The following is a 24293-nucleotide window of genomic DNA, read 5'->3' as shown; positions in this document are numbered from 1 at the left end:
TCTACTGTTTCTTCTCCTAGTTCTGTTTACCTACTCAGCCTACAGTTTAGTTTATGTCTCTAACAAATTTACCAGTAGCCCCTTAATTACTTTTTACCACAGCTCCATTGTTTTTGAGAGCATCTTAGGTGTCAACATATCCACACTGTTGCAAGTGAAATAATTTCCTTTGGGAGAAATTTAGAAGTTGTTTTGTTTTGTTTTGTTTTGTGTTATGATTGACTTCTCCCACTGGGCAAAATCTCTTAGCCAGAGCTCTGTATCTGGGGGTGAGACAACAGCATGCTTCTCCCTGAGAGACACCTCTGCTTTAGGAGGCAGAAGGCAGCAGTAACCTCAGGTCTTCTTGACTTGCCTCTCCCTGTGTGGAACCTCCACCTTCTAGGAGGTAACTGGGCCCCATTATTCTCAGGGGCACCAAGTCCACAATAAAGCCTCTATCAAAAGAGATGGGTTGGCCAAAAAGGAGTTCTCACCTCTGAACTACACATGCTCAGAACCTAGCCTCACAACAGGTAGCTGGAGGTAAGATAAGAAATGCTGAAGCCCTGACTCTCCCAGGAAAACAGTCTTCCAACTAGGAGCAGAAGTGAGAAGGAACCCTTCTTGTTTAGATCAGTCTGAGGAGTTTCTCTCTTGCTGAGTTGGGAAGGAATGGGGCCTTGGTCCAAATACTGCAGTCTCTCACTACTCTTATTGGGTTTTAGTTGAAACTTTTGAATAAATATTTCTTCCTTTGCAAATGCCCTTAGGATCATTTCCAAGTCTTTAAATGGTTGTTTTTTAAAAACAACTTTCATTATTTTTGATGGGGAGGAAATCTACAGAGCTCTTCAAGCTGCAATGCCAGATATAGAACCTCCAATGAGCGTGTAACATTGAATCACACTGTGCACATCTGATGACATTTTAAATGTAATGAGAACCACCACAAATTTCTTTAAAAAAAAAAGTTATTTCCTATTTGGAGCCTCTGAATTTTTACAGGTCAGTTTGCTTCAGATAAAACACTGATGTCAGCAAAAGGAATACTTTGCCACTTATAAATTAATTTTTCTTCTAGGAGTCAAATCCAAAGTGATAATTCATGACTCAGATTTGGCATAGGAATATAATCCATTTAGTCAAATATGTTATAGCATATTAAGTTTACTTGGCTATCTTAATGCAGTTATTGCACATTGGCTATACATTTTAAATTAGCTCATATTAGGTTTGCAAAAGTAAATAATCAGTCATTCTAGGATTGTACTATGTTGGCCATGAAGTCATGATTACAAAGGCCTTAATGATATGATTAATATATCCATACCCAGAATGCTGTATCTCTATCACTTAAATACTTTAGTTTCTTTAAGGTCAATATATGAAAACGTTTAAAAACACATTTTTAAACTTACCATATTAGGGTCATATCCCAGAGAAAACAAGTATGGTTTTTCTTGTAAAATTGCTTCCTTCCACTTTTCATCAGATACCAAACCAATATACCAGTCAGTTTCATATTCTTCAAGGCAGTTAGTCAACTCTTTAAAGTCTTCTATTGGACCTAAACTTGCTTTATCAATCATTAGTTTCAGAGTATACCTTAACAATGGAGAAATAAAGAATTTTAGAAGTTTTAATAAAATTGATAAATCAACTTCATAAATGAAATAGACTGTTCAATCAATATTTTTAAGACATTGCACTAAAATCATACATATTTCAGATAAAAAGATCAGGAAGAAATGATGGAGTGAAGTAAAAAAATCCAATAAGTCAAATGAAAAACAGGTTCTCCATATAAAATAAAAGGAAGTGGAAATTAAAATGTAATCCTGATATAATCACTGTACATACTAAGCATTTCTTTTATTTTTAGGAAAGTGATTATTATGTTTTAAAAATATTTATTTATTTAACAGAGAGAGACACAGCGAGAGAGGGAACACAAGCAGGGGGAGTGAGAGAGGGAGAAGCAGGCTTCCCACAGAGCAGGGAGCCCGATGTGGGGCTCAATCCCAGGACCCTGGGATCATGACCTGAGCCTAAGGCAGACGCTTAATAGTCGAGCCACCCAGGTACCCCAGAAAGTAATTATTTTTTATAGTTAGAAATGAAGAAGTATCTCCTTTTAGGTTTTTTAAAAAAAAAATCAGTATTTTTCTGCCAGTTACAGTTTATGTATAATCAAAATGAATTACCTGAAAGCTTTCAGTGCTAGTTGGAACAATTCTGGCTTTTCTGTGAGCCAATCCAAGGCAAGAGACCAAGGCAAAACGCCACTGTAAACTCTCAATATATGACCAGGACTGGGAACCATACTGTCTACTCCAAATAAACTAAAATAACAAGTCATTACTGCATGAACATAAAAGTCTTTTAAAACTCTGTCCTTTGCAATTTCTTCTAGGACACTTGAGGCATTTTCTTCTGAATGAAAACATTCCAACTGCCTTAACACAAATTGGTACCACTCTTCTGGAAAGAGTGAGCTCATCTCCCTCATCTTGGAATTAGGCAAACAGCTAGATGTCCACTCTTCAGGTAAGCGTAACAAGTGAGAATGAGAACAACTGAATTCCACAAGGGGGATATATGCCACATCTTTTTGTTTTCCTTTGTCAACAACAGGGTATCCCAATATAACTGACTTGTAAAGACTGTTTTCAGGAACTGTGCCTTCAGAATGCTCACCAACATCCTGAGACTCTACTGATCCTGGAATAGGAAAATTTATACCTGGTACAACTTTTAATTGATCTTTTTCTTCTTTTCCTTTTCTGATAGTTGGCTCATCACCAAAAACATTATCATCAGACCAGTCATCCAAAATTTCTGAATTTAAACTATCTGAGTCTTCTGGAGATTGGGTTTGTGGTGAAGTATTCAAAGCAGGCAGGATTATTAGAGATGCTTGCCCTTTACTTTCAGTTTTGTGAACAACCTCCTGCACATGAGGCCTTCTTGAACAGTACTGAAGAAGTAGCCACACAAGTACTTTAATAAGGTCACCTTTAAATTCTTTTAAATTATCATGAGAATCGATTATGCCAGATAGAACATTCCTGGCATCAGAATAGAGTTTTACTGGCAAAACAGTATAGGGTGTCAAGACATTTCCAAAGTGTTCATTAATAGAACATACTCTTGAATATTCTTGTTCAAAGGCACTTAGAAAAACTTCATCAACTCTTTGAGCTTCAGCAGTATGACAGGATGTCTCTTGCAATTCTAACCCCTAAAGAAGAAAGAGAAAGTACTTGAATTTATGATCACTTATTACATAGAGAAAAGCAACTACTTTTGTATATTCCCATGGATTGGATTCTAATAATGAAAATATGGAAAACGCAAAAAAAAAAATTCCTTAACTCAAGAGCTACACATTTACTCAAACTTATTGGCACTTCAACACATTTGATGCTGCATATAGAGGTGAAAAGTTATGGTACTACTTTAAAAGAAATTACAGAAATGCCACTAGAAATTGGCAAAACAATTTAATTGACTATGACCATAATTTTGAAAGACTATACGTATAGTGAAGGTTGAATCATACTTACAAAATACTTTTTTTCTTTTTTTTAAGATTTTATTTATTTATTTGATAGAGAAAGAGAGAGAGAGAGAGAGAGATTGAGAGAGCACAACCAGGGGAAGTGCCAGAGGAAGAGGGAGAAGCAAGCTCCTTGTTGAGCAGGGAGCCCAATGCAGGGCCCAATCCCAAGACCCTGGGATCATGACCAGCCTAAGGCAGATGTTTACCCGGCTGATCTACCCAGGTGCCCCCCAAAAACTTTTGTAAATATAAAATTTTTTGGAGGGCAAAAGGCAAAACTGGAATTATTTAGCATATACAGTAGTTTTCTATCCTACTTTAAATGACAGCATTATTCTACTGTGGATATTCTGGAATTTATTCAATCATTTTTCTGTTCCAGATATTTATTTATTTATTTAATTAATTATATATATTTTAAAGATTTTATTTACTTATTTGACAGAGAGAGAGAGAGAGGTCACAAGTAGGCAGAAAGGCAGGCAGAGAGAGAGGGGGAAGCAGGATGCCCGCTGAGCAGAGAGCCTGATGTGGGGTTTGATCCCAGGACCCTGAGATCATGACCTGACCTGAAGGCAGAGGCTTAACCCACTAAGCCACCCAGGCACCCCTGTTCCAGTTTTTTAATTATAATAACATTATTATTATCATACAGATTTATGTATTTGGTTACTGTCTGTCTCCTCCAACTATAATGTAAACTCCATAAAGCAGCTCTCTTTTGGTTACTATTACGTCTGCAGTGCCTAAATCAGTACTTGACACAGCACTGGTATGCAGCAAATATATGTTGATGAAATGAATACTATGAATGTGTTTTTAATTTATTTTTTACTTATTTATTTTTTAAAGATTTATCCATTTATTCGAGGAAGGGAGGAGTAGAAGAGGAAGAGAGTCCCAAGCAGACCCTGCGCCCAGTGTGGAGCCCGATGTGGGGCTCAATCCCACGACCCTGAGATCATGACCTGACCTGAAACCAAGAGTCTGATGCCCAACTGACTGCATCATCCAGGCACCCCTGAATGTGTTTTTATGTGAATTTTAAACACATTTTTATTACTTCTCTATAAGGAATCATTTGAAGAGGATGCAGCAGGTCACTGTTTACTATTACTATTGCTATCATTGTTTACTTATTTATATATTTTTACAAAGTTACCAGTGCCTTTAGTAAAAGACAATGCTGTCACGTTGTGTTAGGGTCCAGAGAAAGAACATAGGATATGAACATCAGAAGCTATTTTTAAATCATGGCTTTAGCAGGTGTTTGCACAGAATCTTGAGTAGGTCACTTACCAAGATTCCTTTTCTCTTTCAAAGAAAACTAATCCTAGCACATAGGGTTGTAAAGATTTAAGTAATGAAAGTGCTTTGTTGGGGTGCCTGGGTGGCTCAGTCAGTTAAGTGTTGGACTCTTGATTTTGGCTCAGGTCATGATCTCAGGGTTGTGAGATCAATCCCCACATCCAGCTCCACACTGAGCCTGGATCTGCTTAACATTCTCTCTCTACCTCCCCTTCTGCCCCTCACCCCTCACAATCTCTAAAAATAAATAATTTTTTAAAAAGTGCTTTGTAAACTTTAAAGCATATAACATACAAATAAATGTTGGTAAGGCGGTATTGCTAAGCCACCTGTGTCCAAAAAACTGAAAAGAAAAAAAGACTGCCATCAAAAAAATGTATCTTTACATTATATAATGGAGCACAGAAGAGCAATAAAGGAGCCACATTATTAGGCATTATAAAACATACCATTTTTAAAAATAGAGCCTAAATGAAGCAATGAAAATGCCCTCAATATTTTTTAAACATTTTTTTAATAATGCCCTCAATATTGCATGAGATTTGCCTTCTCTTACTTACACAGGTTAGACTAGGTTCTCAAACTTTAGGTGAGTCAGAATCACTGGACGGCAGTTAAAACATAGGTTGCTGGGCCCTCCTCTAGTTTCTGATTCAGTAGTTCTGAGGTGGTGCCCAAGACTGTCCCTTTCTAAGAAGTTCCAGGAGATGTCAATATTACTAATCTGGGGAACTGAATTTTGAGAACCACTGGGCTAAAGAAAAAGCTTTTTAATTACCTGCAATTTTATCCCATCTGTGCTAAGACAAAAAATTCATTCATTCACCACTATTCATTCAATAAATATTTATCAAGGGGCTATTAAGTGCCAGACAATATTCCAGGGGCTTAGGCTATATTCCTTCAAACAGAGATCCTTGCCCTTGTGACAATTACATTAGAGAGTAAAGGGATACAGACAGTCAACAATGAAAATAAGTAAATTATATAGTTTGTTAGAAGGTATAAGTGCTAGAAAAATAGAGAAAAAGTAAAGTAAGCCAAGGAGAACTGGCAGTGCCAGGATGGGAGTGGGAATACAATTTTAAAAAGGATAGCCATAGATCTCACTGAGGTGATATTTGAGCAAAGGCTTGAAGGAGGTAAGGGAGTTAGCTGTGTGGTTATGTGAAAAAGAGCATTCCAGGTAGAGAGAATAGCCAGTAGGCTGGAGTAGAGTTAGAGGATTCAAGTAGTAGATGAGGCCAAGAAGAAATAGAGAGCCTGACCATTTAGGGCCTTGGCTTTTACTCTGAATGAAAAAAAGAGATTCACTGTAGGGTTTTGAGTAGAGAAGTACCATGAAATGAGTTAGATATTAAAGATTACTCTAGCTGAGAATAGACTATTGGGAGGCATAGGTAGAAAGAAGCAGGGAGACCCACGGGGAGACTATTGCAATGACCTAAGACAGAGATAAAGATAGCTAATTGTAGGGTAGAGAGAGGTGGTGGCATATAGGATATGGCTTAAAGACAGCCAACAGGATTTCTTGTTGGATTGCATGTGGGGTATGGAGGTAAACAGGAGTGAAATACCACTGCACTAAAGCCCAAATGTTTTGGGGCTGAGCTACCAGAAGGGTGGAGTTGTTACCAAGGACTGCTAGGCTCTGGACAGTCTGTTGTTTTTGTTTGTTTTTTTCATTTTGTGTACCTTATTTTTTAAGCTTTAATTCCAGTAAAGTTAACATACAATATTCCGTTAGTTTCAAGTGTACAATAAAGTGATTCAACAGTTCCAGTCTGATGTTAATTAAGAGGTCTAGGAAAGAGGGGCACCTGGGTGGCTCAGTCGGTTAAGCATCTGCCTTGGGCTCAGGTCATGATCCCAGGGTCCTAGGACTGAGCTCCAACTCCAATTCTGACTCCCTGCTCAGTGGCAGTCTGCTTCTCCCTCTCGTCTGCCCCATCCCCCCTACTTCTGCGTGCTCTTTCTCTCTCAAATAAATAAAATCTTAAAGAAACTAAAAAGAGGTCTCAGAAAAGAGAAGGAACCATCAAAGGAGAATGACAAGGACTGACCCATGAAACAAGCTAAAAGAAGATACTGTGTCAAATGCTGCAGACAGGTCAAATAAGACCAGGTCAGAGAACTGACATTAGATTTAGCAATGTGTTAGCCAGCAGATACCTTAACAAGAGCAGTTTTGGTACAGTAATAGATAACAGGGTCAAAAACCTAGAGTAAGAGAGAATGGGAGAAATGAAATTTGAGATTTGATTTAAGTAATTATTTTAAGGCATTTTGCTTTAAAAAGAGGAGAAAGGCAGGGTGTAGCAGGGTAGTAAGGATCAGAAGAGGTTTTTTATTAAGTTGAGGATGCTTATGTGGAGTAAAAAAATGTTACTGAGTCACACTTTTGAGATGCTCAACTAGATAAGGATATAAAGAACAGGCCTGGACAAAAAGAGGGCAAGTATATTTTGTTACTACGCTCTATTACACAATCAACACTAGTCTACCTAGAATGTGTTCATATTGAAATATACTTTAAAAATCCCTTAGGCGTTTTCACAGGTAATTAACTGATACTCTTAAGTTGAGCTATTAAGCATATACTATGTCTATAACAGGTAAAATTTTACACATGTGCTATAAAAATACTAGAGAGGTTTCAAATGTACATTGACCTTAATGTTAATACAGCAGTAAGTATAACCACATTCTAGAATCATTATCCATATTAAACGATCCTGAAAACGGCCCAAGTAATGAGATCCAGGTAAGAGGAGACCTAAAACAAATTAGAAAAACAAAAGTAAGTAGTATTCAAGCTTGTTTTATTTTGCCATGTGAATCTTCAAAACTGATAAGACACTTGGAACTGATTCATAGCTCCTTTTATTCTCTCTTTATGTAATAGAAACAATTATTCATTGCCTATCAGGGGGGCATTAAATTAAGCTTTTGATAGGTACAGGAACAGTTAAAAGAGAAAATCTATAGGTAATACATAAAAATTCAAGGATATATTTTCCAGAGAAACAAATTAGAACCTGCTATATAAAATCCTAACTACAGTAGGAAAAGTAGAAAAGTATTAAATATAAAAGTATATAAAAGCCAACTTCACATTATTTATTTAAAGCATTTTGGACATTTTTTTATAAACACACATATAAAAATGTTTTGTGGTGTTAAAAATTTACATAAAATGCTACTATCACACTGTATAAAAACTTTAAAAAATTAGTTTTCTCTTAACATTATGTTTCTGAGGTCTGCCCATGTTGACTGCAAATAGTTCAAGTCATTTGCACCTACAGTTGAGAATTCACTGTATGAATACAGCTAAATTTGAACATTCATTTCCCACTTATAAACACATTCCATATATTTCTAATTTTTCTCTATCATAAATAATACTGCAGGGATTATCTTTGTGCTAGTCTGCTTATGCTATGTGCTGTACAGTAAAGAGTTAACATAGCAGAAATAACTGTTACCCTTTGAAAGTCCTGCTTGCAAAGCTGTCTGATGGCTGGCAATGGGGACTTGCGTTTCTGGAGAATTCTCACCATCCTCCTTGATAAGTAAGAGTGTCATTGTGTCTAAACGGTTTGTAAAAACAATACAGTTTATACTGAACACCTGTTTTCTTTCTAGGAGTCTGGAATCTTGGTACATGCTAGGCAGAGGGTGGCCCTCATGACCACACCCCAATAAAAGCCCCAGGCACTGAGTCTCAAATAAGCTTCCCTGGTAGTCACCGTATCACACAGGTTGTGACAATGTGTGACTGGGGAATTAAGCATGTTCTGAATGATTCCATAGGAGAGGATATCTGGAAGCCTGCACCATGATATACGCCATGTAACTATTCTCTTCATTGATTTTGTTCTGCATTATTTTGCTATAATAAATCTTAGTCATGAGTACAAATATATATTGAGCTCTGCAAGTCCTCTCAGTGAATCATCAAACCTGGATATGGGCTTGGGGAACCCCCAAAACACATGTACAAAAGTTTCTCTAGAATCAGAATCTAATTAGAATTATGGAATCTAAAAGTGAATCCCTAGGTCATGGGATACGTACACCTTTACTATAGACTATTAGTTTACTCTTCAAGGTGGTTATACGAATTTATATTCCCTTCTAGCAGGGTGTGAAAGTTTCTATTCTTCATACCCTAGCCAATACTTGGTAATGTCAGACTTTTATGTTTCTGTCAACCAGATGTGTGTGAAATGTTATCTCATTGTTCCCCTCCCCCCCAGAGAAACTTTATGACACAATTCTTGGCTGAGTGTAACTGATTCCATAATAAAGTATAATTTCTACCTTAGGTATTTATTACTTTAGATGTGAGTCAAACCTCACAGGTATTTTTATAAGTGGCATAATATTATATGATAAACCTTAATTAAAACTGGATGAAAAGTGTAGAATATTTTCTTTGAGAGAGAAAAATGATTATTCATTAAAAAATTTGTACTATAAAGTTTTTCCTAAATTATCTCCCAAATTTAGGTAACAAATAATTAGAAAAGTTCAATCCAAGTAAGTATTTCATTAAAATTCTAATTTGAAATTATTATGCTGCCTGGAATCAGTTTGCCAAGATGTCACTGGATATTTCTAAAACAAGATTCAAAGGCTAAGGCATATGATAGGAGACAGCACACTACGGTCATCAGCTTGGGCCTTATCTAAAACCAACCTTGAGAACCTTGAGAAGCACAATATAGTTGAATTTGTAGTTAAGTGTACAATGAAAGCATTAACTCATAAAATTAGTTCATCCTCATAAAAATTTTTTTTCTTGCTGATACTTCCATAGTACTTCACTTTGGGAGGCTACTGGTCATTGACCACTGCTTTTGTTATCTTGCCCTGAAACCTTGTCAGACTGTTTACATTGCCATACAGTAACTAACAAGATCCTAACAAACTCCCTTAAGCCCTTCAATCTTGTATTATGGAAAGCTAGTTTTTACTATTTATGGATTTAAACCATTGCATCTACTTGATGTGAACTCACTATAAATTCATGGAAATTTGGGGAGATAAGGTGTTTTCATGGTTAAGTAGTGGGACTATAGCCTGATCTTATCCAAGAAAATATTTTTTTAAAAAATGTCAAGTCACCTTAATGAAATTTCCCCTTACTATTTTTATGACTTTATTTACCTCAAAATAAGGAGCAAGAGATATACTTCTATTTCATAGTTAGTCCTTCTGCCATATATCACAGTATTAGAATCTATATAATGGTTGAATCAAAAGACTTCTTTTGTATGTCCTTTTTTTTTTGTATTTTAAAGATATCAGTGAGGATTTTTTAAGCAAAAGCATTTACTTACCTAAACTTCCAGCTGCCATTGCAGCCTGCAGTGCAGTGGTCAGACCTGGGACCATCTGGTCGTAGTACACCGTGTCTGTGCACACGCAGGCCGCGGTGCCCACTGCTCCTGGCCATATCTGAACAGGTCGGGGAAAGCCCACCAAGAACAAAGGAAGGGTGAAGAGGGGGAGTAAGGGAGAGGAGAGTAGTGTAGAGAAAATGAGGAAGACCAACACAAATGGAGAGAAGACAATGTTGAGAATACATAAAGTGGTGGTTGACTTCCGACGTTTTTTCTCAGTCCACGATGCCAAAAGTACAGTCACAGCAAATTGCAGCTTAGAGATGAACTGAATCAGACGATCACGCATGATGCCAACCTGTAGAGATGTAAAAATCTTTCTTTTATTCTCAAAGACTTTATGAATTTTCAAGGTCACATAAGGAAAACTGTATAATTTTATTATTGCTACAATATTTTTGTGGAAATAGCCCTTATATGAGATTCTTTGTTGTGATTTTCTCCAACCCCACAAGTAGTAAATGAGTCTACATTTTTAAAAGTTTGGCCTCCCTTAGGAAAAAAGTAATAACAAAGAGGACAAACAGAGTGCTAGGATAGCTTAAAGTTGACTAACTTTTTGCATTACACGCTTGTTAGGTCATGAGAACCGGAAGTGGTAAATAGTTAAGTAACTATCCTTAATTCATCCTTATTTTAGAGAGTATTATACAGATAAACAGAAGTCATAAGACAAACCTTAGTAGATTGAAATCATACAAGTATGTTTATACAAATCATGCAAAGTATGTTCTTTAACTAAAACAGAATTTGATCAACAATAGAAATAAAAAAAACAATAAAGGAACCTTGAAATTAAAAGACACAATGCTGGGGTGCCTGGCTGGCTCAGTTGGTTGAGTATGTAACTCTTGTTCTTGGGATTGCAAGTTAGGTGTAGAGATTACTTAAAAATAAAATCCTACCAAAAAAAAAATATTAAAAGATACATTGCTAAGTAACCAAAGGGTCAAAGAAGACATCACACACAAAAAATGAGAAAACATTTTGAGATGAATGAAACAAAAACAACATACCAAAACTTGTGATTCAGCTAAAACAGTGCTCAGAGGGCAATTTATAGCTAGCTTTAAATGCGTATATAGAAGATCTTAAACCAGTAAGATAATCTTTCACCTTAGGAAACTAGAAAACAAAGCACAAACTGAACCTCAAGTAAGCAGAAGAAAGGAAATAATAAATATTAGGGCAGAAATGAAAAAAAATAGAGAATATAAAAATAATCGAGAAAATCAATGAAACCAAAAGCTGTTTTTTTTGAGATCAATAAAATGGACAAACCTTTAGCTACACTGACCAAGAATAAAATAGAGAAGACTCAAATTACTAAAATCAGGAATGAAAGAGATAACTTTACCTTATAGAAATCTTACAGAAAAAAATTAGAAGGACAATAAGAGAATACTATGAACTGTATGCTGATAAATTTGATCACTTAAATGAAACAAACAAGTTCCTAGAAAAACATAAAGCAACTCGAAAAGAAATATAAAAACTGAATAGACATATAAAAATTAAGGAAATTGAATTTGTAATTTAAAAGCTACTCAGAGAAAAGCTGAGGCTCAGATGCCTTCCATATTACAAAATACTACATACCGCAAAATATTTAAATATGATCAAACATTTAAGAATAATTAGTATGGAATTCCTAAATCATTCTATGAGTCAGTGCTATTTTGATATCTAAACCAAAGACATGACAATAAAAGAAAGCAACAGATACATATAAATATCAACCACATGAAAATACTAGTCAACCGAATCCTGCGACATATAAGCAGGATTATACACTATAACCAAATGGGATTTATTCCTAGAATGCAAGGTTGGTTTAACAACCAGAAATCAACATATTATTCCATGTTAATAAATTAAAGGGCAAAACCACATGACCATTTCAATAGACACAGAAAATACTTCAGGCAAAATCCAACACCCTTAATGATAAAAAGACTAACCAGAAATAGAAGGGAACTTCCTCAACCTGATAAAGAACATCTATACTAGGGTCGCCTGGGTGGCTCAGTCAGCTTAGCTTCTGCCTTTGGCTCAAGTTATGATCCCAGGGTCCTGGGACCAAGTCCCGCTGAGTGAGGAGCCCAATGCGGGACTTGGTCCGAGGACCCTGGGATCATGACTGCTTCTCCCTCTGCCTGCTGGTCACCCTGCTTGTGTGCTTGATCACTCTCTCTCTCTCTGACAATAAAAAACCTTAAAAAAAAAGTTTCTTAAAAAAAAAAAAGGAACATCTACAATAACTGATGTCATATCTAACAGTAAAAAATTGACATCAACTTAATGGATAAAGACTGACTGCTTTCCTCATAAGATGTCCACTCTTCTCTTTGACATTATACAGGAGGTTCTGGCCAGGGCAAGTAGGTAAGAAAAACAGAGGAAAGACATCTAGATTGAAAAGAAAGAAGTAAAAATATCTCTACTATTTCTAATTTGCAGATGATGTGATCTTTTTTTTTTTTAAGATTTTATTTATTTATTTGACAGAGAGAGATCACAAGCAGGCAGAGAGGCAGGCAGAGAGAGAGGAGGAAGCAGGCTCCCTGCTGAGCAGAGAGCCCGATGCGGGGCTTGATCCCAGGACCCTGAGATCATGACCTGAGCCGAAGGCAGCGGCTTAACCCACTGAGCCACCCAGGCGCCCATGATGTGATCTTATATACAGAATGTCTTTTAAAAATCCACTAAAAATCTACCAGAACTCATGGAAATGAGGTTTTAGGACACAAGATTAATATTTTTAAAAAATTAATTGTATTCTCTACTCTAGCAGTAAACAAGCCAAAAAATGAATTAAGAAAACAACTCTATTTATATCATCAAAAAGAATAATATACTTAGGAAAAATTTAGTAAAAGCGTTAAGACTTATGACACTGAAAACTACAAAACATTGTTGAAATAAAGATTTTTTTTTTTAAAGATTTTATTTATTTATTTGACAGACAGAGATCACAAGCAGGCAGAGAGGCAGGCAGAGAGAGAGGAGGAAGCAGGCTCCTTGCTGAGCAGAGAGCCCGATGCAGGGCTCGATCCCAGGACCCTGAGATCATGACCCGAGCCGAAGGCAGTGGCTTAACCCACTGAGCCACCCAGGCACCCCTGAAATAAACATCTTAAAAAAATATAAATACACATCATATTGATGGATGGGAATAATTAATATTTTTTAAGATGTCAATACTCCCCAAATTGATCTACACATTCAAGGTAATCTCTACCAAAGTTTCAGATGCCTTCTTGCTAAAACTTAAAAGCTGAAACTAATATTTACATCATAATGCAGGGGCACTGGAAGAGTCAAAACAATCTTGAAAAAGAACAACAAGGTGGGAAGACTCATACTTGCTGATTTCAAAACCTACTACAAAGTATAGTAATAAAGATGGGATAGTACTGGCATAAAGACAGACATATAGATAAATGGAAAAGAACTGTGGGTCCAGAAATAAACTCTTACATTTGTCATTTGATTTTTGACCAGGGTGCCAAGAAAAGTCATTGAGGAAAGGATAGTTCTTTCAATAGATGGTGCTGGAACAATTGTATATCCATACATAAAAGAATGGATTTGGAATCCTACCTCATATCATGTGCAAAAATAAGCTCAAAGTAGATCATAGACCCAACTGTAGGAGTTATAGTTTTAACTGTAAAACTCTTAGAAGAAAACACAGTAAATCTCTATGATTTGGGAATAGGCAGTGTTTATTAGAATGATCCCAACAATTCAAGTGACAAAAGAACAAAGAAATAAATTGAACTTCAGCAAAATTAAAAACTTTTTTTGCTTCAAAGGATATTATCAAGGAGAAAGCCTACAGAATGGGAGAAAATTTTTGTTTATCATATATGTCAAGGAACTTGTATCCAGAATATATAAAGAACTCTTAAACTCAACAACAAAAGGGCAAGCCACATAAAATGGACAAAGGATCAGAATAGACATTTCTCCAAAAAACATACACAAATGGCCAATAAATTTATGAAAAGATGCATAATTAGCATTTAAGGAATGCAAATCAAAATTACAATGAGATAGCAGTTTGCACCCATCAGAATGAAAAAGTCAGATAATTATTGGTATGGATATAGAGAAATCCTCATGATATTGTTGGTCGGAACGTAAAATGGTACTATCATCTTGGGAAAATGTTTGGCAGTATCTTGAAGTGTTAAACATAGACCTACTATGAATTGAAATTCCAGTCCTAGACGCTTAAGAGAAATGAAAACATATGTCCAAAAAATAAAGGTCCAAAAGCATGTACACAAATGTTCACAGCAGCATTATTCATAATAGTTAAAAAGTAAAAACAACCTAAAAATCCATCATCTGATAAATAAATCAACCAGAGAAACCAAATGTGTATAAATGGTTTCTGGGGCTGGAGTGGGGGGTGGGAAGGATGGAGGGTAGAAATAGGGAAGGACATTAATGTGCATGAGGTTTCTTCTTATGATGTTGAAAATGGTTTAAAATTAGATTGTAGTGATGCCTACTGCTGAAATGTGTAAGTAGATGATTTTATGGTATGTGAACTATATCTCAATAAAGCTAATAAAACATATGCTTACTATTAAGAGTCTGATTCCTGTATCCACACTTCTGTTCCACCACACATCCGTACTGGAGATCAACAAGTGTACTACTGATACAATGACTGTCTCCAATAAAGCATTTTCTGTATGCTGCCATACCTGCGGTACACAAATTATCCACTTTATCAAGTAGAATTTGATAAATTTAAGTAAACTGTCAGAATAAACAAAACTGCAATTAAACTTAGCAGTACAAAAATACTATTAAGTGCTTATAAGGATTACCATTCTAAAAGCTCTCGTGAATCCAATGGAGACAGACACAGAGTGGAGCCCTTGTAAGGAACTGTCCAATGAAAGAAATGCTATCATAGCAAAGGGTGATACTAGGACAAACAAAAAAAAGGAGACAAATTTAATTATTTTGGTTAATGATTTTTATGAGCACATTTTAGCAGTTAACTGAAAAAACTAATAAACAAACCAAAATATAAACAAATAAATGCCTGTATGTTGTATATTGCAAAAACATGGGAATTCCATATTTTTGTATACTTCCTAGATATAACACAAAGTTAGTAGCTTTTATCTTCCTACCTAGATTTAGCAAAATCCGTCTGACAACACCAATCTTCACAAGCCTTGTTCGCTTTTCTAAGAATAAAGTCACAGTTTGCACATCCTTTGGATAGAAAGGGTTTCGGAAAATTCCAAAGATACAGACACTTTGAATTTCTCTAAGTATCCACAGTATTATAAGCAATATCATCAAAACATAGCCAACAACAGCCTGAGGACTGTTTTTGGAAATCTGTGAGAAACCAGCAAAATGATGCAGCAGACTAGTTTCTATGAGAGCCAAGACTAATATGATGATGTAGAAAAGGCACTCCTTCCACGTAAACTGTTTTTCTGAACCACTGGGTAAAGCCTCAGATTTGGTTCCAACTCTGTGTCTAGTCACACTGTGTTTGAAGACAAGACACATGTCACTTAGGTTAAGACTCAGTAAGAACCCAAGTCCAGTCATGAAAAGAACCACACCAACAGTGCTGGGAATGAAATACGATGTTACAGCTGTTCCAGCAGAAATGATGAACATTATTAACAACCTGCAGAGAAAAAGAAAAAAAGATTTGCTCGAAAAGAAAGATTGCACTTTAAGAATAAATTACATAGAACTTTAATATTTAAAATAATTACCGGAGGTGTGTTGACATAGATGAGCCTCCAAGGCCAAACTCTAAAACCTGCTCCATCGCCCATAAGAAAAGTGAGTCAGGTGGGGGCAGAGTCCCTAGTGCCCACAGAAAGGGTAAAAATATAAATAAGATGTGTAAAATCTGATTCACTTGTTCTAGAGCTGGTATATTTACCAAAAACCTGTAAGAAAAAGGAAACATTTAAATCATACCAAATAATATACAGAAGAGGATCTTCCCAGGAAAAACAAAACAACACATGTAACCCACTCCCTGAAACAAAGGAACATTTACAAAAAGATCCTAGTCCCAAACTGCAAAAGAGCAACATTTATAAATTGTGACCATTGTCCTTCCCCCTTATCAGCAACTATCCCTACTCAATTGTGTATGAGATTAGCACTTAGAAAATATGTGGATTCAAATGTGGAAAGAAGGAAGAAGTAATTAAAACCAATTTACTAAGTAAAATTGAATTTAGGGATTTATAAAACTGAACTGAGACCAGAGTAAAAATATTTCATCCTTAATTATCTAAACTACATTGCCTGAAATTCTACCAATGATTCTTCAGAGTTTAAAATTTTCTAATTTAAAATTATAACTCTGGGAAGGCCAAACCTTATTGATGTTCTTAACCATTAGTAGCTAGCAAAGAGTACTCTTCTGGGGCGCCTGGGTGGCTCAGTGGTTTAAGCTGCTGCCTTCGGCTCAGGTCATGATCTCAGGGTCCTGGGATTGAGTCCCACATCGGGCTCTCTGCTCAGCGGGGAGCCTGCTTCCCTCCCTCTCTCTGCCTGCCTCTCTGTCTACTTGTGATCTCTCTCTGTCAAATAAATAAATAAAATCTTTAAAAAAAAAAAAAGAGTACTCTTCTTGTTCTCCTACTCCATCCTCACCCCCATAACTGTCTTGACCTTAGGTCCCAGAATTTAAGGTCAGTATAATTAATATCAGAAGTCAGCAACATTTGGTCATGAATGTATCTCTGTGGGTTAGCCTGGGAACTTAACTAGCATTTATAATATTGTTTTCATTTTATACAAATAGTGGTATGGATCTGAGAATACAAATTTGTAAAAATACAATCTAATAAGTTAGAGATGGCTCTATAAAGTGGAAAAATTGGTTCCTGGCATAGCATTTACCAGTTACCCAAATATAATATTATATGGTTTAAATAATTTAATAAAAACTTAAAGCATAGAAGAATAAGCACTATCAATATATTACTAGTATTTTTGGAATAAAGCTGACCAAACACTTTGTCTGGAAACCAATAATGTCCTAATACTTACAATGTTCTAAAGATAACTTGCAAAAAAGAAAACTAAATCTCAAAACTTATAGCATAATTATACTTGAATACCTGAGCTGCTAGGAATCAAAGTCAAGGAGAAGGCACCTTCTGTAATAATTACCCACTTAAGTGTATGTTAATAGCCCAGAAGCAAATGTATAGCAACTATGGCTATAATAATGACAAAATGTGTTTGCTCACACAGATATCAGGACTATGTCAGCTAATGCACTCTGTCTCATAATGTATGTCCTTCAAATTTTTATAAGCAGAGAATTAATGAATACAAGGTTAACAATGTGATGCTAAATTAGAGGACAATACTTTCTGCAATGTAGTTTTAAAATACATTTCATTCTGGGAAGAAAATACTCAAGTACCAAAAAGGAAAATCAAACCACACACAATAAACTGCAGGAAGGTCAAGGAAAACATGCAGATCTGTAGTTATTTTTCTTCTTAAAGACTGTTAACATTTCTCTTCCTAATATATCAAGGATAGTATGTTTTGTGTAAAAATAATATATATTCAGGAAATATTTTACCCAAATTTGATTTAACCTCCCCAAATCTTTTTGTTCTTAAGCAATGACATAGAAAATCTATTTATATACGAGTATCATACACAAATACAAGCATATGTAATTTAAGCAACCAAACATTATGATCACTTTCCTGTATGACTCCTACTAAATAATATGATTATTGTGGTTAAGTCTTTTATATGGAAAATATGTTTAAATTATATTTCTGATATGTAACATGAATTTTCTAGAGCAAAATATCTAAGCCCTCAAGAAAAAAACTTTGAATCTAACAACCATAAAAATATTTCAAATTCTATATACTAAGATCCACATGCCCAGAAAAAAGATGTTTATAGTGGCTAAGATAACATAAATATGCATCATTCATTGAAACAATTCCTGAGAGTCTATGAACTAAGAACTATGGGTTTAACACTTGTCCTTAATAAAAAAGCACAGAAAGGGGCGCCTGGGTGGCTCAGTGGTTAAAGCCTCTGCCTTCGGCTCAGGTCATGGTCCTAGGGTCCTGGGATCGAGCCCCGCATCGGGCTCCCTGCTCAGCGGGGAGCCTGCTTCCTCCTCTCTCTGTCTGCCTCTCCACCTACTTGTGATTTCTGTCTGTCAAATAAATAAATAAAATATTAAAAAAAAAAAAGCACAGAAAAAGTTATTTAAAATTGTTAATACACAAGTGTAGTGGGTAAAATAAAGAATAGGGAAAGAGAAAATATTATTATACTGTGAGGCTTGTCTCTTCAACTTTTACATGCTCTGAAATAAAATTAAGACACAATTTGATATATTTGACAACTGTCCAAACTTGCACAGTGTACACATTTCATACATTATTTACTTGCAGTATCATAGCTACTATATAAAGATCATCTTATTTTGCTGACCAAATTTCTTTTTTTTAATTTAAATTCAATTAGCCTACATATGGTACATCATAAGTCAAGTGGGAGGTAATTGTTCTGCATAAACATGTCATCTTTTTCTATAAAAATAGATTTGGGCAGGCTTTTGTCTTCTTTAAGTTGAAAAAAAAAAACTCTTTGTAATGATCGAACTGCAAACATTAAAACTGTAAATCCTACTAGAATCAGTAAAAAAAATTTACACTCTTTCATTTAGAAATAAGTAATGCAGAAGGTCAAGGTAACCAAATTATGAATTAACAGATTTTTTTAAAAATTAAAGAACTCAGGACATCATTTTAAATGCAAAGATGTACTATAGGCAGGTATATAATTTCTGATCTCAAAAATAGCACAGTGAGACAGTAACTCAAGAACCTAAATTCTTAAAATAATCTTATAAACTTAAATATTTTAGAAGGGGATGAATATATATATATATATATATATATATATATATATATGCTGAAACTCAAATTTACTGCCAACTTTTCAAAACCAAGTATTTAACTGTAGTATATTTTATGGCTAATAACTAGCAGACCAATTATAAATGGATTTCCCATAAATTAATTCTCCCCTTACATACGTGATTAAATGAAGAACAAGGATATTATAGTGTCCTCTGGTTCATAAATGTAGCACAATAAGAAGAGATCAAGATTTAGGGAATAGCAAATGGTCCCCTAAGAATAGTTCAGTTTCAGTACAAAAACTGGTTAAATATTTTTTAAATGTCTTGTCTTATTTTAGGCTGCCATAACAAAATACCACAGACCAGGTGGCTTAAACAATAGAAGTTTATTTCTCATAGTTCTAGAGGCAGGAAGATCAAACTGCCACCACGGTTGGGTTCTGGTAAGAACACTCCTCAAGGCTTCCAGATAGCCAACTTGTCACTGCATCCTTACATGGTGGAGAGAAAGATATCAAGCTCTCTGGTCTCTCTTCTTATAATGGTACCAATCCCATTAGAATAGGACCACCCTGATGACCCAACTACCTTTCAAAGACCCCCATCTCCAAATCTATCATATTGGGGGTTAGGGCTTCAACATATGAATTTTGAGAGGGCACATACATTTATTCCTTAATATTCCACCCCAGTCTCCCAAATTCATATTCTTTTTACATGCAAAATATATGCATCCCATCCCAACAGTCTTAAAAAATTCCAGCATCAACTCTAAAGTCCAAAGTTTGTCTACCATCTAAATCAGACACAGGTTGAGACTCAAGGTACACCCCAACCTGAGCCAAAATCCCTCTCTAGCTGTGAACCTGTGAAATCAGATAATTTATGTGCTTCCAAAATAAAATGGCATGACAGCCCCAGAATGGACATTCTTATTCCCAAAGGGAGAAGAAGGAAAGAAGGAAGGGATGACATGCTCCAAAGAAGTCCAAAATCTAGCAAGGCAAATTCCATTAGATCCCAAGGCTGGGAAAGAATCTTTTCATTTCATACTCTGCCTTCCAGGCCTCAAACAGCTCCAGGTGGGGGTCCTACCCCCAAGGCTCTGCAGGGCAGTACCAGCCCCAAAGCCTCCAGCTTTTAGTTTGTTGAAACCAAGAAAGTAACCCTGACAATCTCTGAATTACTTTTGGGGTCATTTTTTCCTCTTCTTAAACACCTGTCAAATCTAAGAAGTCTAACAGCCTTAGTTTATTTCATCTTGTCTCTGACCCCTTTCAGAGGAAAGGTCCTTTTTCAGTTTCTGTTGAAACTGACAGTATTTTGTTCATACAACCCCATAAACTCTTAATTTAGTGGTAGTCTAGTCACACTCTTGGTGCTCACTTCAGAACATGCTTTCTCATTTTTTTTGCAATATGTATAGGCCAAAAATTTTCCAAACGTTCAAGTTCTGGTTCATTTTTGCTTATCAATTCCTTCTTCAGTTCATTTCTCCTTTCATATAAGCAGTCAGGAGGAACCAAACTCTTCTTTCAACCAGTTGCTTAGCAATCTCCTCACCTCTATATCCAATTACATCACTCTCAAGTTCTACTTTCCACAAAACATTAGAAAGTGGTTCGGCCAAGTTTTGTGCCACTTAATAATAAGAATCACGTCTCCTCCAGTTTCCAATAACAGGTTCTCATTTCTAAGACCTCGCCAGAAATGCCTGTAAGTACATATTTCAAGCATGCACCTCAAAAGTCTTCCAGCCTCTATCTATTACCCAATTTCAAAGCCACTTCCACATTTTTAGGTTATCTGTTACAGGAGGAACCCACCTCTTGGTATCAAAATCTCTCTTAATCAGCTTGGGCTGTCACAATAAAATACCAGTGGAGGCTGGAAGTCCAAGATTAGCATTGCCAGCATGGTCAGATTCTGCTGAGAACTCTCTCCCTGGTTTTTAGATAGCAGCCTTCTCACTGTATCCTCATACTGTGGAGAGGGAGAGAGATCAAGCTCTCCTGTGTTTCATTTTAAAAGAGTACTAATCCCATCAGATCAGGGCCCCACCCTCATTTTCCTAATTACCTCCCAAAGATCCTATCTCCAAACACCATTGAGGTAAGGGCTTTAACATATGAATTTGAGGGGGACATAAAATTCAGTTCATTACGTGTCTATACATTTCTACCCACACAGGAACCTGTGAAAGAGAAAGCGGCAAGCTACAGAAACAGAAATAAAAGTCAGATTTAGAAAAGGTAAGCAAAGGGGGTTTTCCAACAATTGGTAAACATTTTGGTAAACAATTTTGTTTAACAACTCTGTGTTCTATTTTTCTACTATAGCAAATAAAAAAAAATCAACATCCCTTCTACATAGTTAATATTAATATTAATATTTCTACAAATTAGAAATGTTGGGGCGCCTGGGTGGCTCAGTGGGGTAAAGCCTCTGCCTTCGGTTCAGGTCATGATCCTAGGGTTCTGGGATTGAGCCCCTCGTTGGGCTCTCTGCTCGGTGGGGAGCCTGCTTCCTCCTCTCTCTCTCCCTGCCTCTCTGCCTACTTGTAATCTCTGTCTGTCAAATAAATAAATAAAATCTTAAAAAAAAAGTTATTCATCTTAAATTCACTCAATCTGTACATAATATTTATGTATATAAATTTTAAATTCTTCACTAGACCCTCATAGGAAAGTTCCATCTCTTTTCATAGGTCTCAGCCAGGCTATGTTATAGATTCATAGCTTGTTATTGAAAGTGAAACACAGAACTAAAATTTTGTTTATTTATCTTACCTTATAAAGGGTTTTCTTTTTACTTTTCAATAAGGTTTAATTACTGCTTTGGTATGAATGTTTAACAGAGATTACTTCTAAGAGATTAATCATCAGAAAAACCTGTCATCCAGTGGTTTGGTCTTGATGACTTTCAATTCATAGGTTCATTTTTTTTTAATACTAATGATGGGCTCATACTGTGTATGCTTAAAAACAAAGCGAGTAGGGGCTCCTGGGTGGCTCATTTGTTAAGTGTCTGCCTTCAGCTCATTTCATGATCCAAGGGTCCTGGATCAAGCCCTGAATTGGGCTCCCTGCTCTGTGGGAAGCCTGCTTCTCCCTCTCCTACTTCCCCTGCTTCTGTTCCCTTTCTCACTGTGTCTCTGTCAAATAAATAAATAAAATCTTTAAAAACAACAACAACAAAAAAGCAAGTTATAAAGTATCTGAGAGCTTATTACCTGTGTGCAAGATCTACAGAAACAAACAAAAAAATATAAAGAGGTCTCATAAGAGGAGTGATTTCATAAGTATCCTGGGTTTGGAAAGTCGCAGTCTCTGCAGCTGTGTTTACAATTAATGAATATTCTCCTATACATAATGTCATCCATCCAAAGACAAACAGCAGAACAGTACCTCCTGTACTGCCATACAGCAGGGATATTCTGTTTGGGAGCAGATACCATGTTCCAAGACCACACATTAACCCAGCAAGAAAAGAATGAAGAACTGTATTGGCTATATATTTCTTGCCAGGAATTAGAAATTTGATAGTCTCCGTGCCAGCACAACTTGTAAAGTCATGTTCATCTTCCTCTGCTAAGATATCTGTAGTTAGCATTCTCTCTACTGTCACGGATTTGTTTCTGGCATATAAACTTGTGAACTGGATGATAATTGCAGCAAAAAGCATTAGTCCACCTGAAAGAGCGGCTGTGTAATAGTCTTCCAAAATGCCCAACTGATACAAGAGTGTTCCTAATCCACCCCAAACCCATGGCATCAGAAAAAGGACAGTTTGATTAACATATATGTAAGGAGGGGCACAATAGCCTAATTTGAACCGAGGGCCTCCAAGAACAGTCTGCGGAAAGCGCTTCAGAAAGAAGTCCTGTTTGTAATCATTCAGTAGAGGCACATCTGGACTCATCCTTCTCATTCAGGATTATTCTGAAAGTCACATCCTCTTCTGTAATACAGCAGTCTCTAAGAAAAAGAAAAAAGTCACTACTTGACAATGTCATACTTAAAAGATGAGGGGAAACCCCACATTTCCATTTTTATCTCCTTAATTCCTTCAAGGGCAGGATTTAGAACTTCACATCTCTAGCTCCTTCCCATTGCCTGACACACACGTGGCACCAAACAAATAGTTGTGAAGTTGTTTTTTACTTGAAAAAGAATCATATTAATTATTAATTAACATTTGGGATTAGATCTTAAAGGAACATTTTTAGATTTCAAAGTCAAAGATAAGTTCAAAAAGCCAGTGCTCTCAAATCAAATCTGCCAGTGGTTTAACTAATCGCTTCCCTAAGATTTTTTTGATGTTTGTTTTTAAACTTTCCCTCTATTTTAAGGGTCAGCAAAATTTTCTCTAAGGGCTGAAGAGTAAATATTTTAGGCTTTGTAGACCATATCTCAGCTACAATGACTCAATTCTACTGTTGTAGCAGAAAAGAAGCCATAGATAATAAATAAATAAATAAATGAACAGGAGTGGTTGTGTTCCAGTAAAGCTTTATGTTATTTTTATCTATACCTGTGGACCAGACTCAACCTGTGAGCCGTAGTTGGCCAAACCCTGCTCTATAAAATGAGGATATTCTCTTTAATTCCTTTGAATTGGACTGAAAATAGAAGTGGAAAAAAAAATAGAAATACTATTAGTCACATCATTTAGCAATTACAGTAAACTTAGGATTTTCTGAGAATTTAAAAAGTCAAATCCTTTTAAAATAGTAAGAATTCTAGGGGCGCCTGGGTGGCTCAGTGGGTTAAAGCCTCTGCCTTCGGCTCAGGTCATGATCCCAGGGTCCTGGGATCGAGCCCCACATCGGGCTCTCTGCTCTGCAGGGAGCCTGCTTCCTCCTCTCTCTCTCTCTCTGCCTGCCTCTCTGCCTACTTGTGATCTCTCTCTGTCAAATAAATAAATAAAATCTTAAAAAAAAATTAAAAAAAAATAAAATAAAATAGTAAGAATTCTATAAAAAGCCACTGGCAGTTCAACATGCAGTAGAAAGAACAACAAACTGGAAATCGAAGGACTCCAGGTGTCTGACTAAATGCTTATTATTAGCTATGTTGCCATAAGCAAACTACCTTCTGATTCAATT

At 36.0% G+C, this 24293-nt stretch overlaps 1 protein-coding gene across 4 annotated transcripts in view; it reads right to left on the bottom strand.

The window, feature by feature from the left end:
- Positions 1-24293, bottom strand: part of PCNX4 (pecanex 4) — a 39447-nt gene that overhangs the window by 3512 nt on the left and 11642 nt on the right. The window contains exons 2-10 of one of the 4 annotated variants that reach the window (XM_047735637.1): positions 22419-23163; positions 16029-16208; positions 15423-15937; positions 15111-15211; positions 14862-14984; positions 10201-10561; positions 7525-7628; positions 2187-3223; positions 1401-1587 (exon numbers count right to left, since the gene is read on the bottom strand). In XM_047735637.1, the coding sequence (XP_047591593.1) occupies positions 1401-1587; positions 2187-3223; positions 7525-7628; positions 10201-10561; positions 14862-14984; positions 15111-15211; positions 15423-15937; positions 16029-16208; positions 22419-23116 (3306 nt within the window). In that variant the 5' untranslated portion in view covers positions 23117-23163. Of the gene's footprint in view, positions 1-1400; positions 1588-2186; positions 3224-7524; positions 7629-10200; positions 10562-14861; positions 14985-15110; positions 15212-15422; positions 15938-16028; positions 16689-16898; positions 18346-21265; positions 21634-21975; positions 23164-24293 lie in introns of those variants that run through there. The other 3 variants (XM_047735640.1, XM_047735638.1, XM_047735639.1) reach the window with 3 other exon arrangements.

The sequence above is a fragment of the Lutra lutra genome, chromosome 7 (genome assembly GCF_902655055.1).
Source record: "Lutra lutra chromosome 7, mLutLut1.2, whole genome shotgun sequence".
Classification (NCBI taxonomy): Eukaryota; Metazoa; Chordata; class Mammalia; order Carnivora; family Mustelidae; genus Lutra; species Lutra lutra.
The sequence above is the reverse complement of the archived record's forward strand: the minus strand, read 5'-3'. Positions and strand labels throughout refer to the sequence as shown.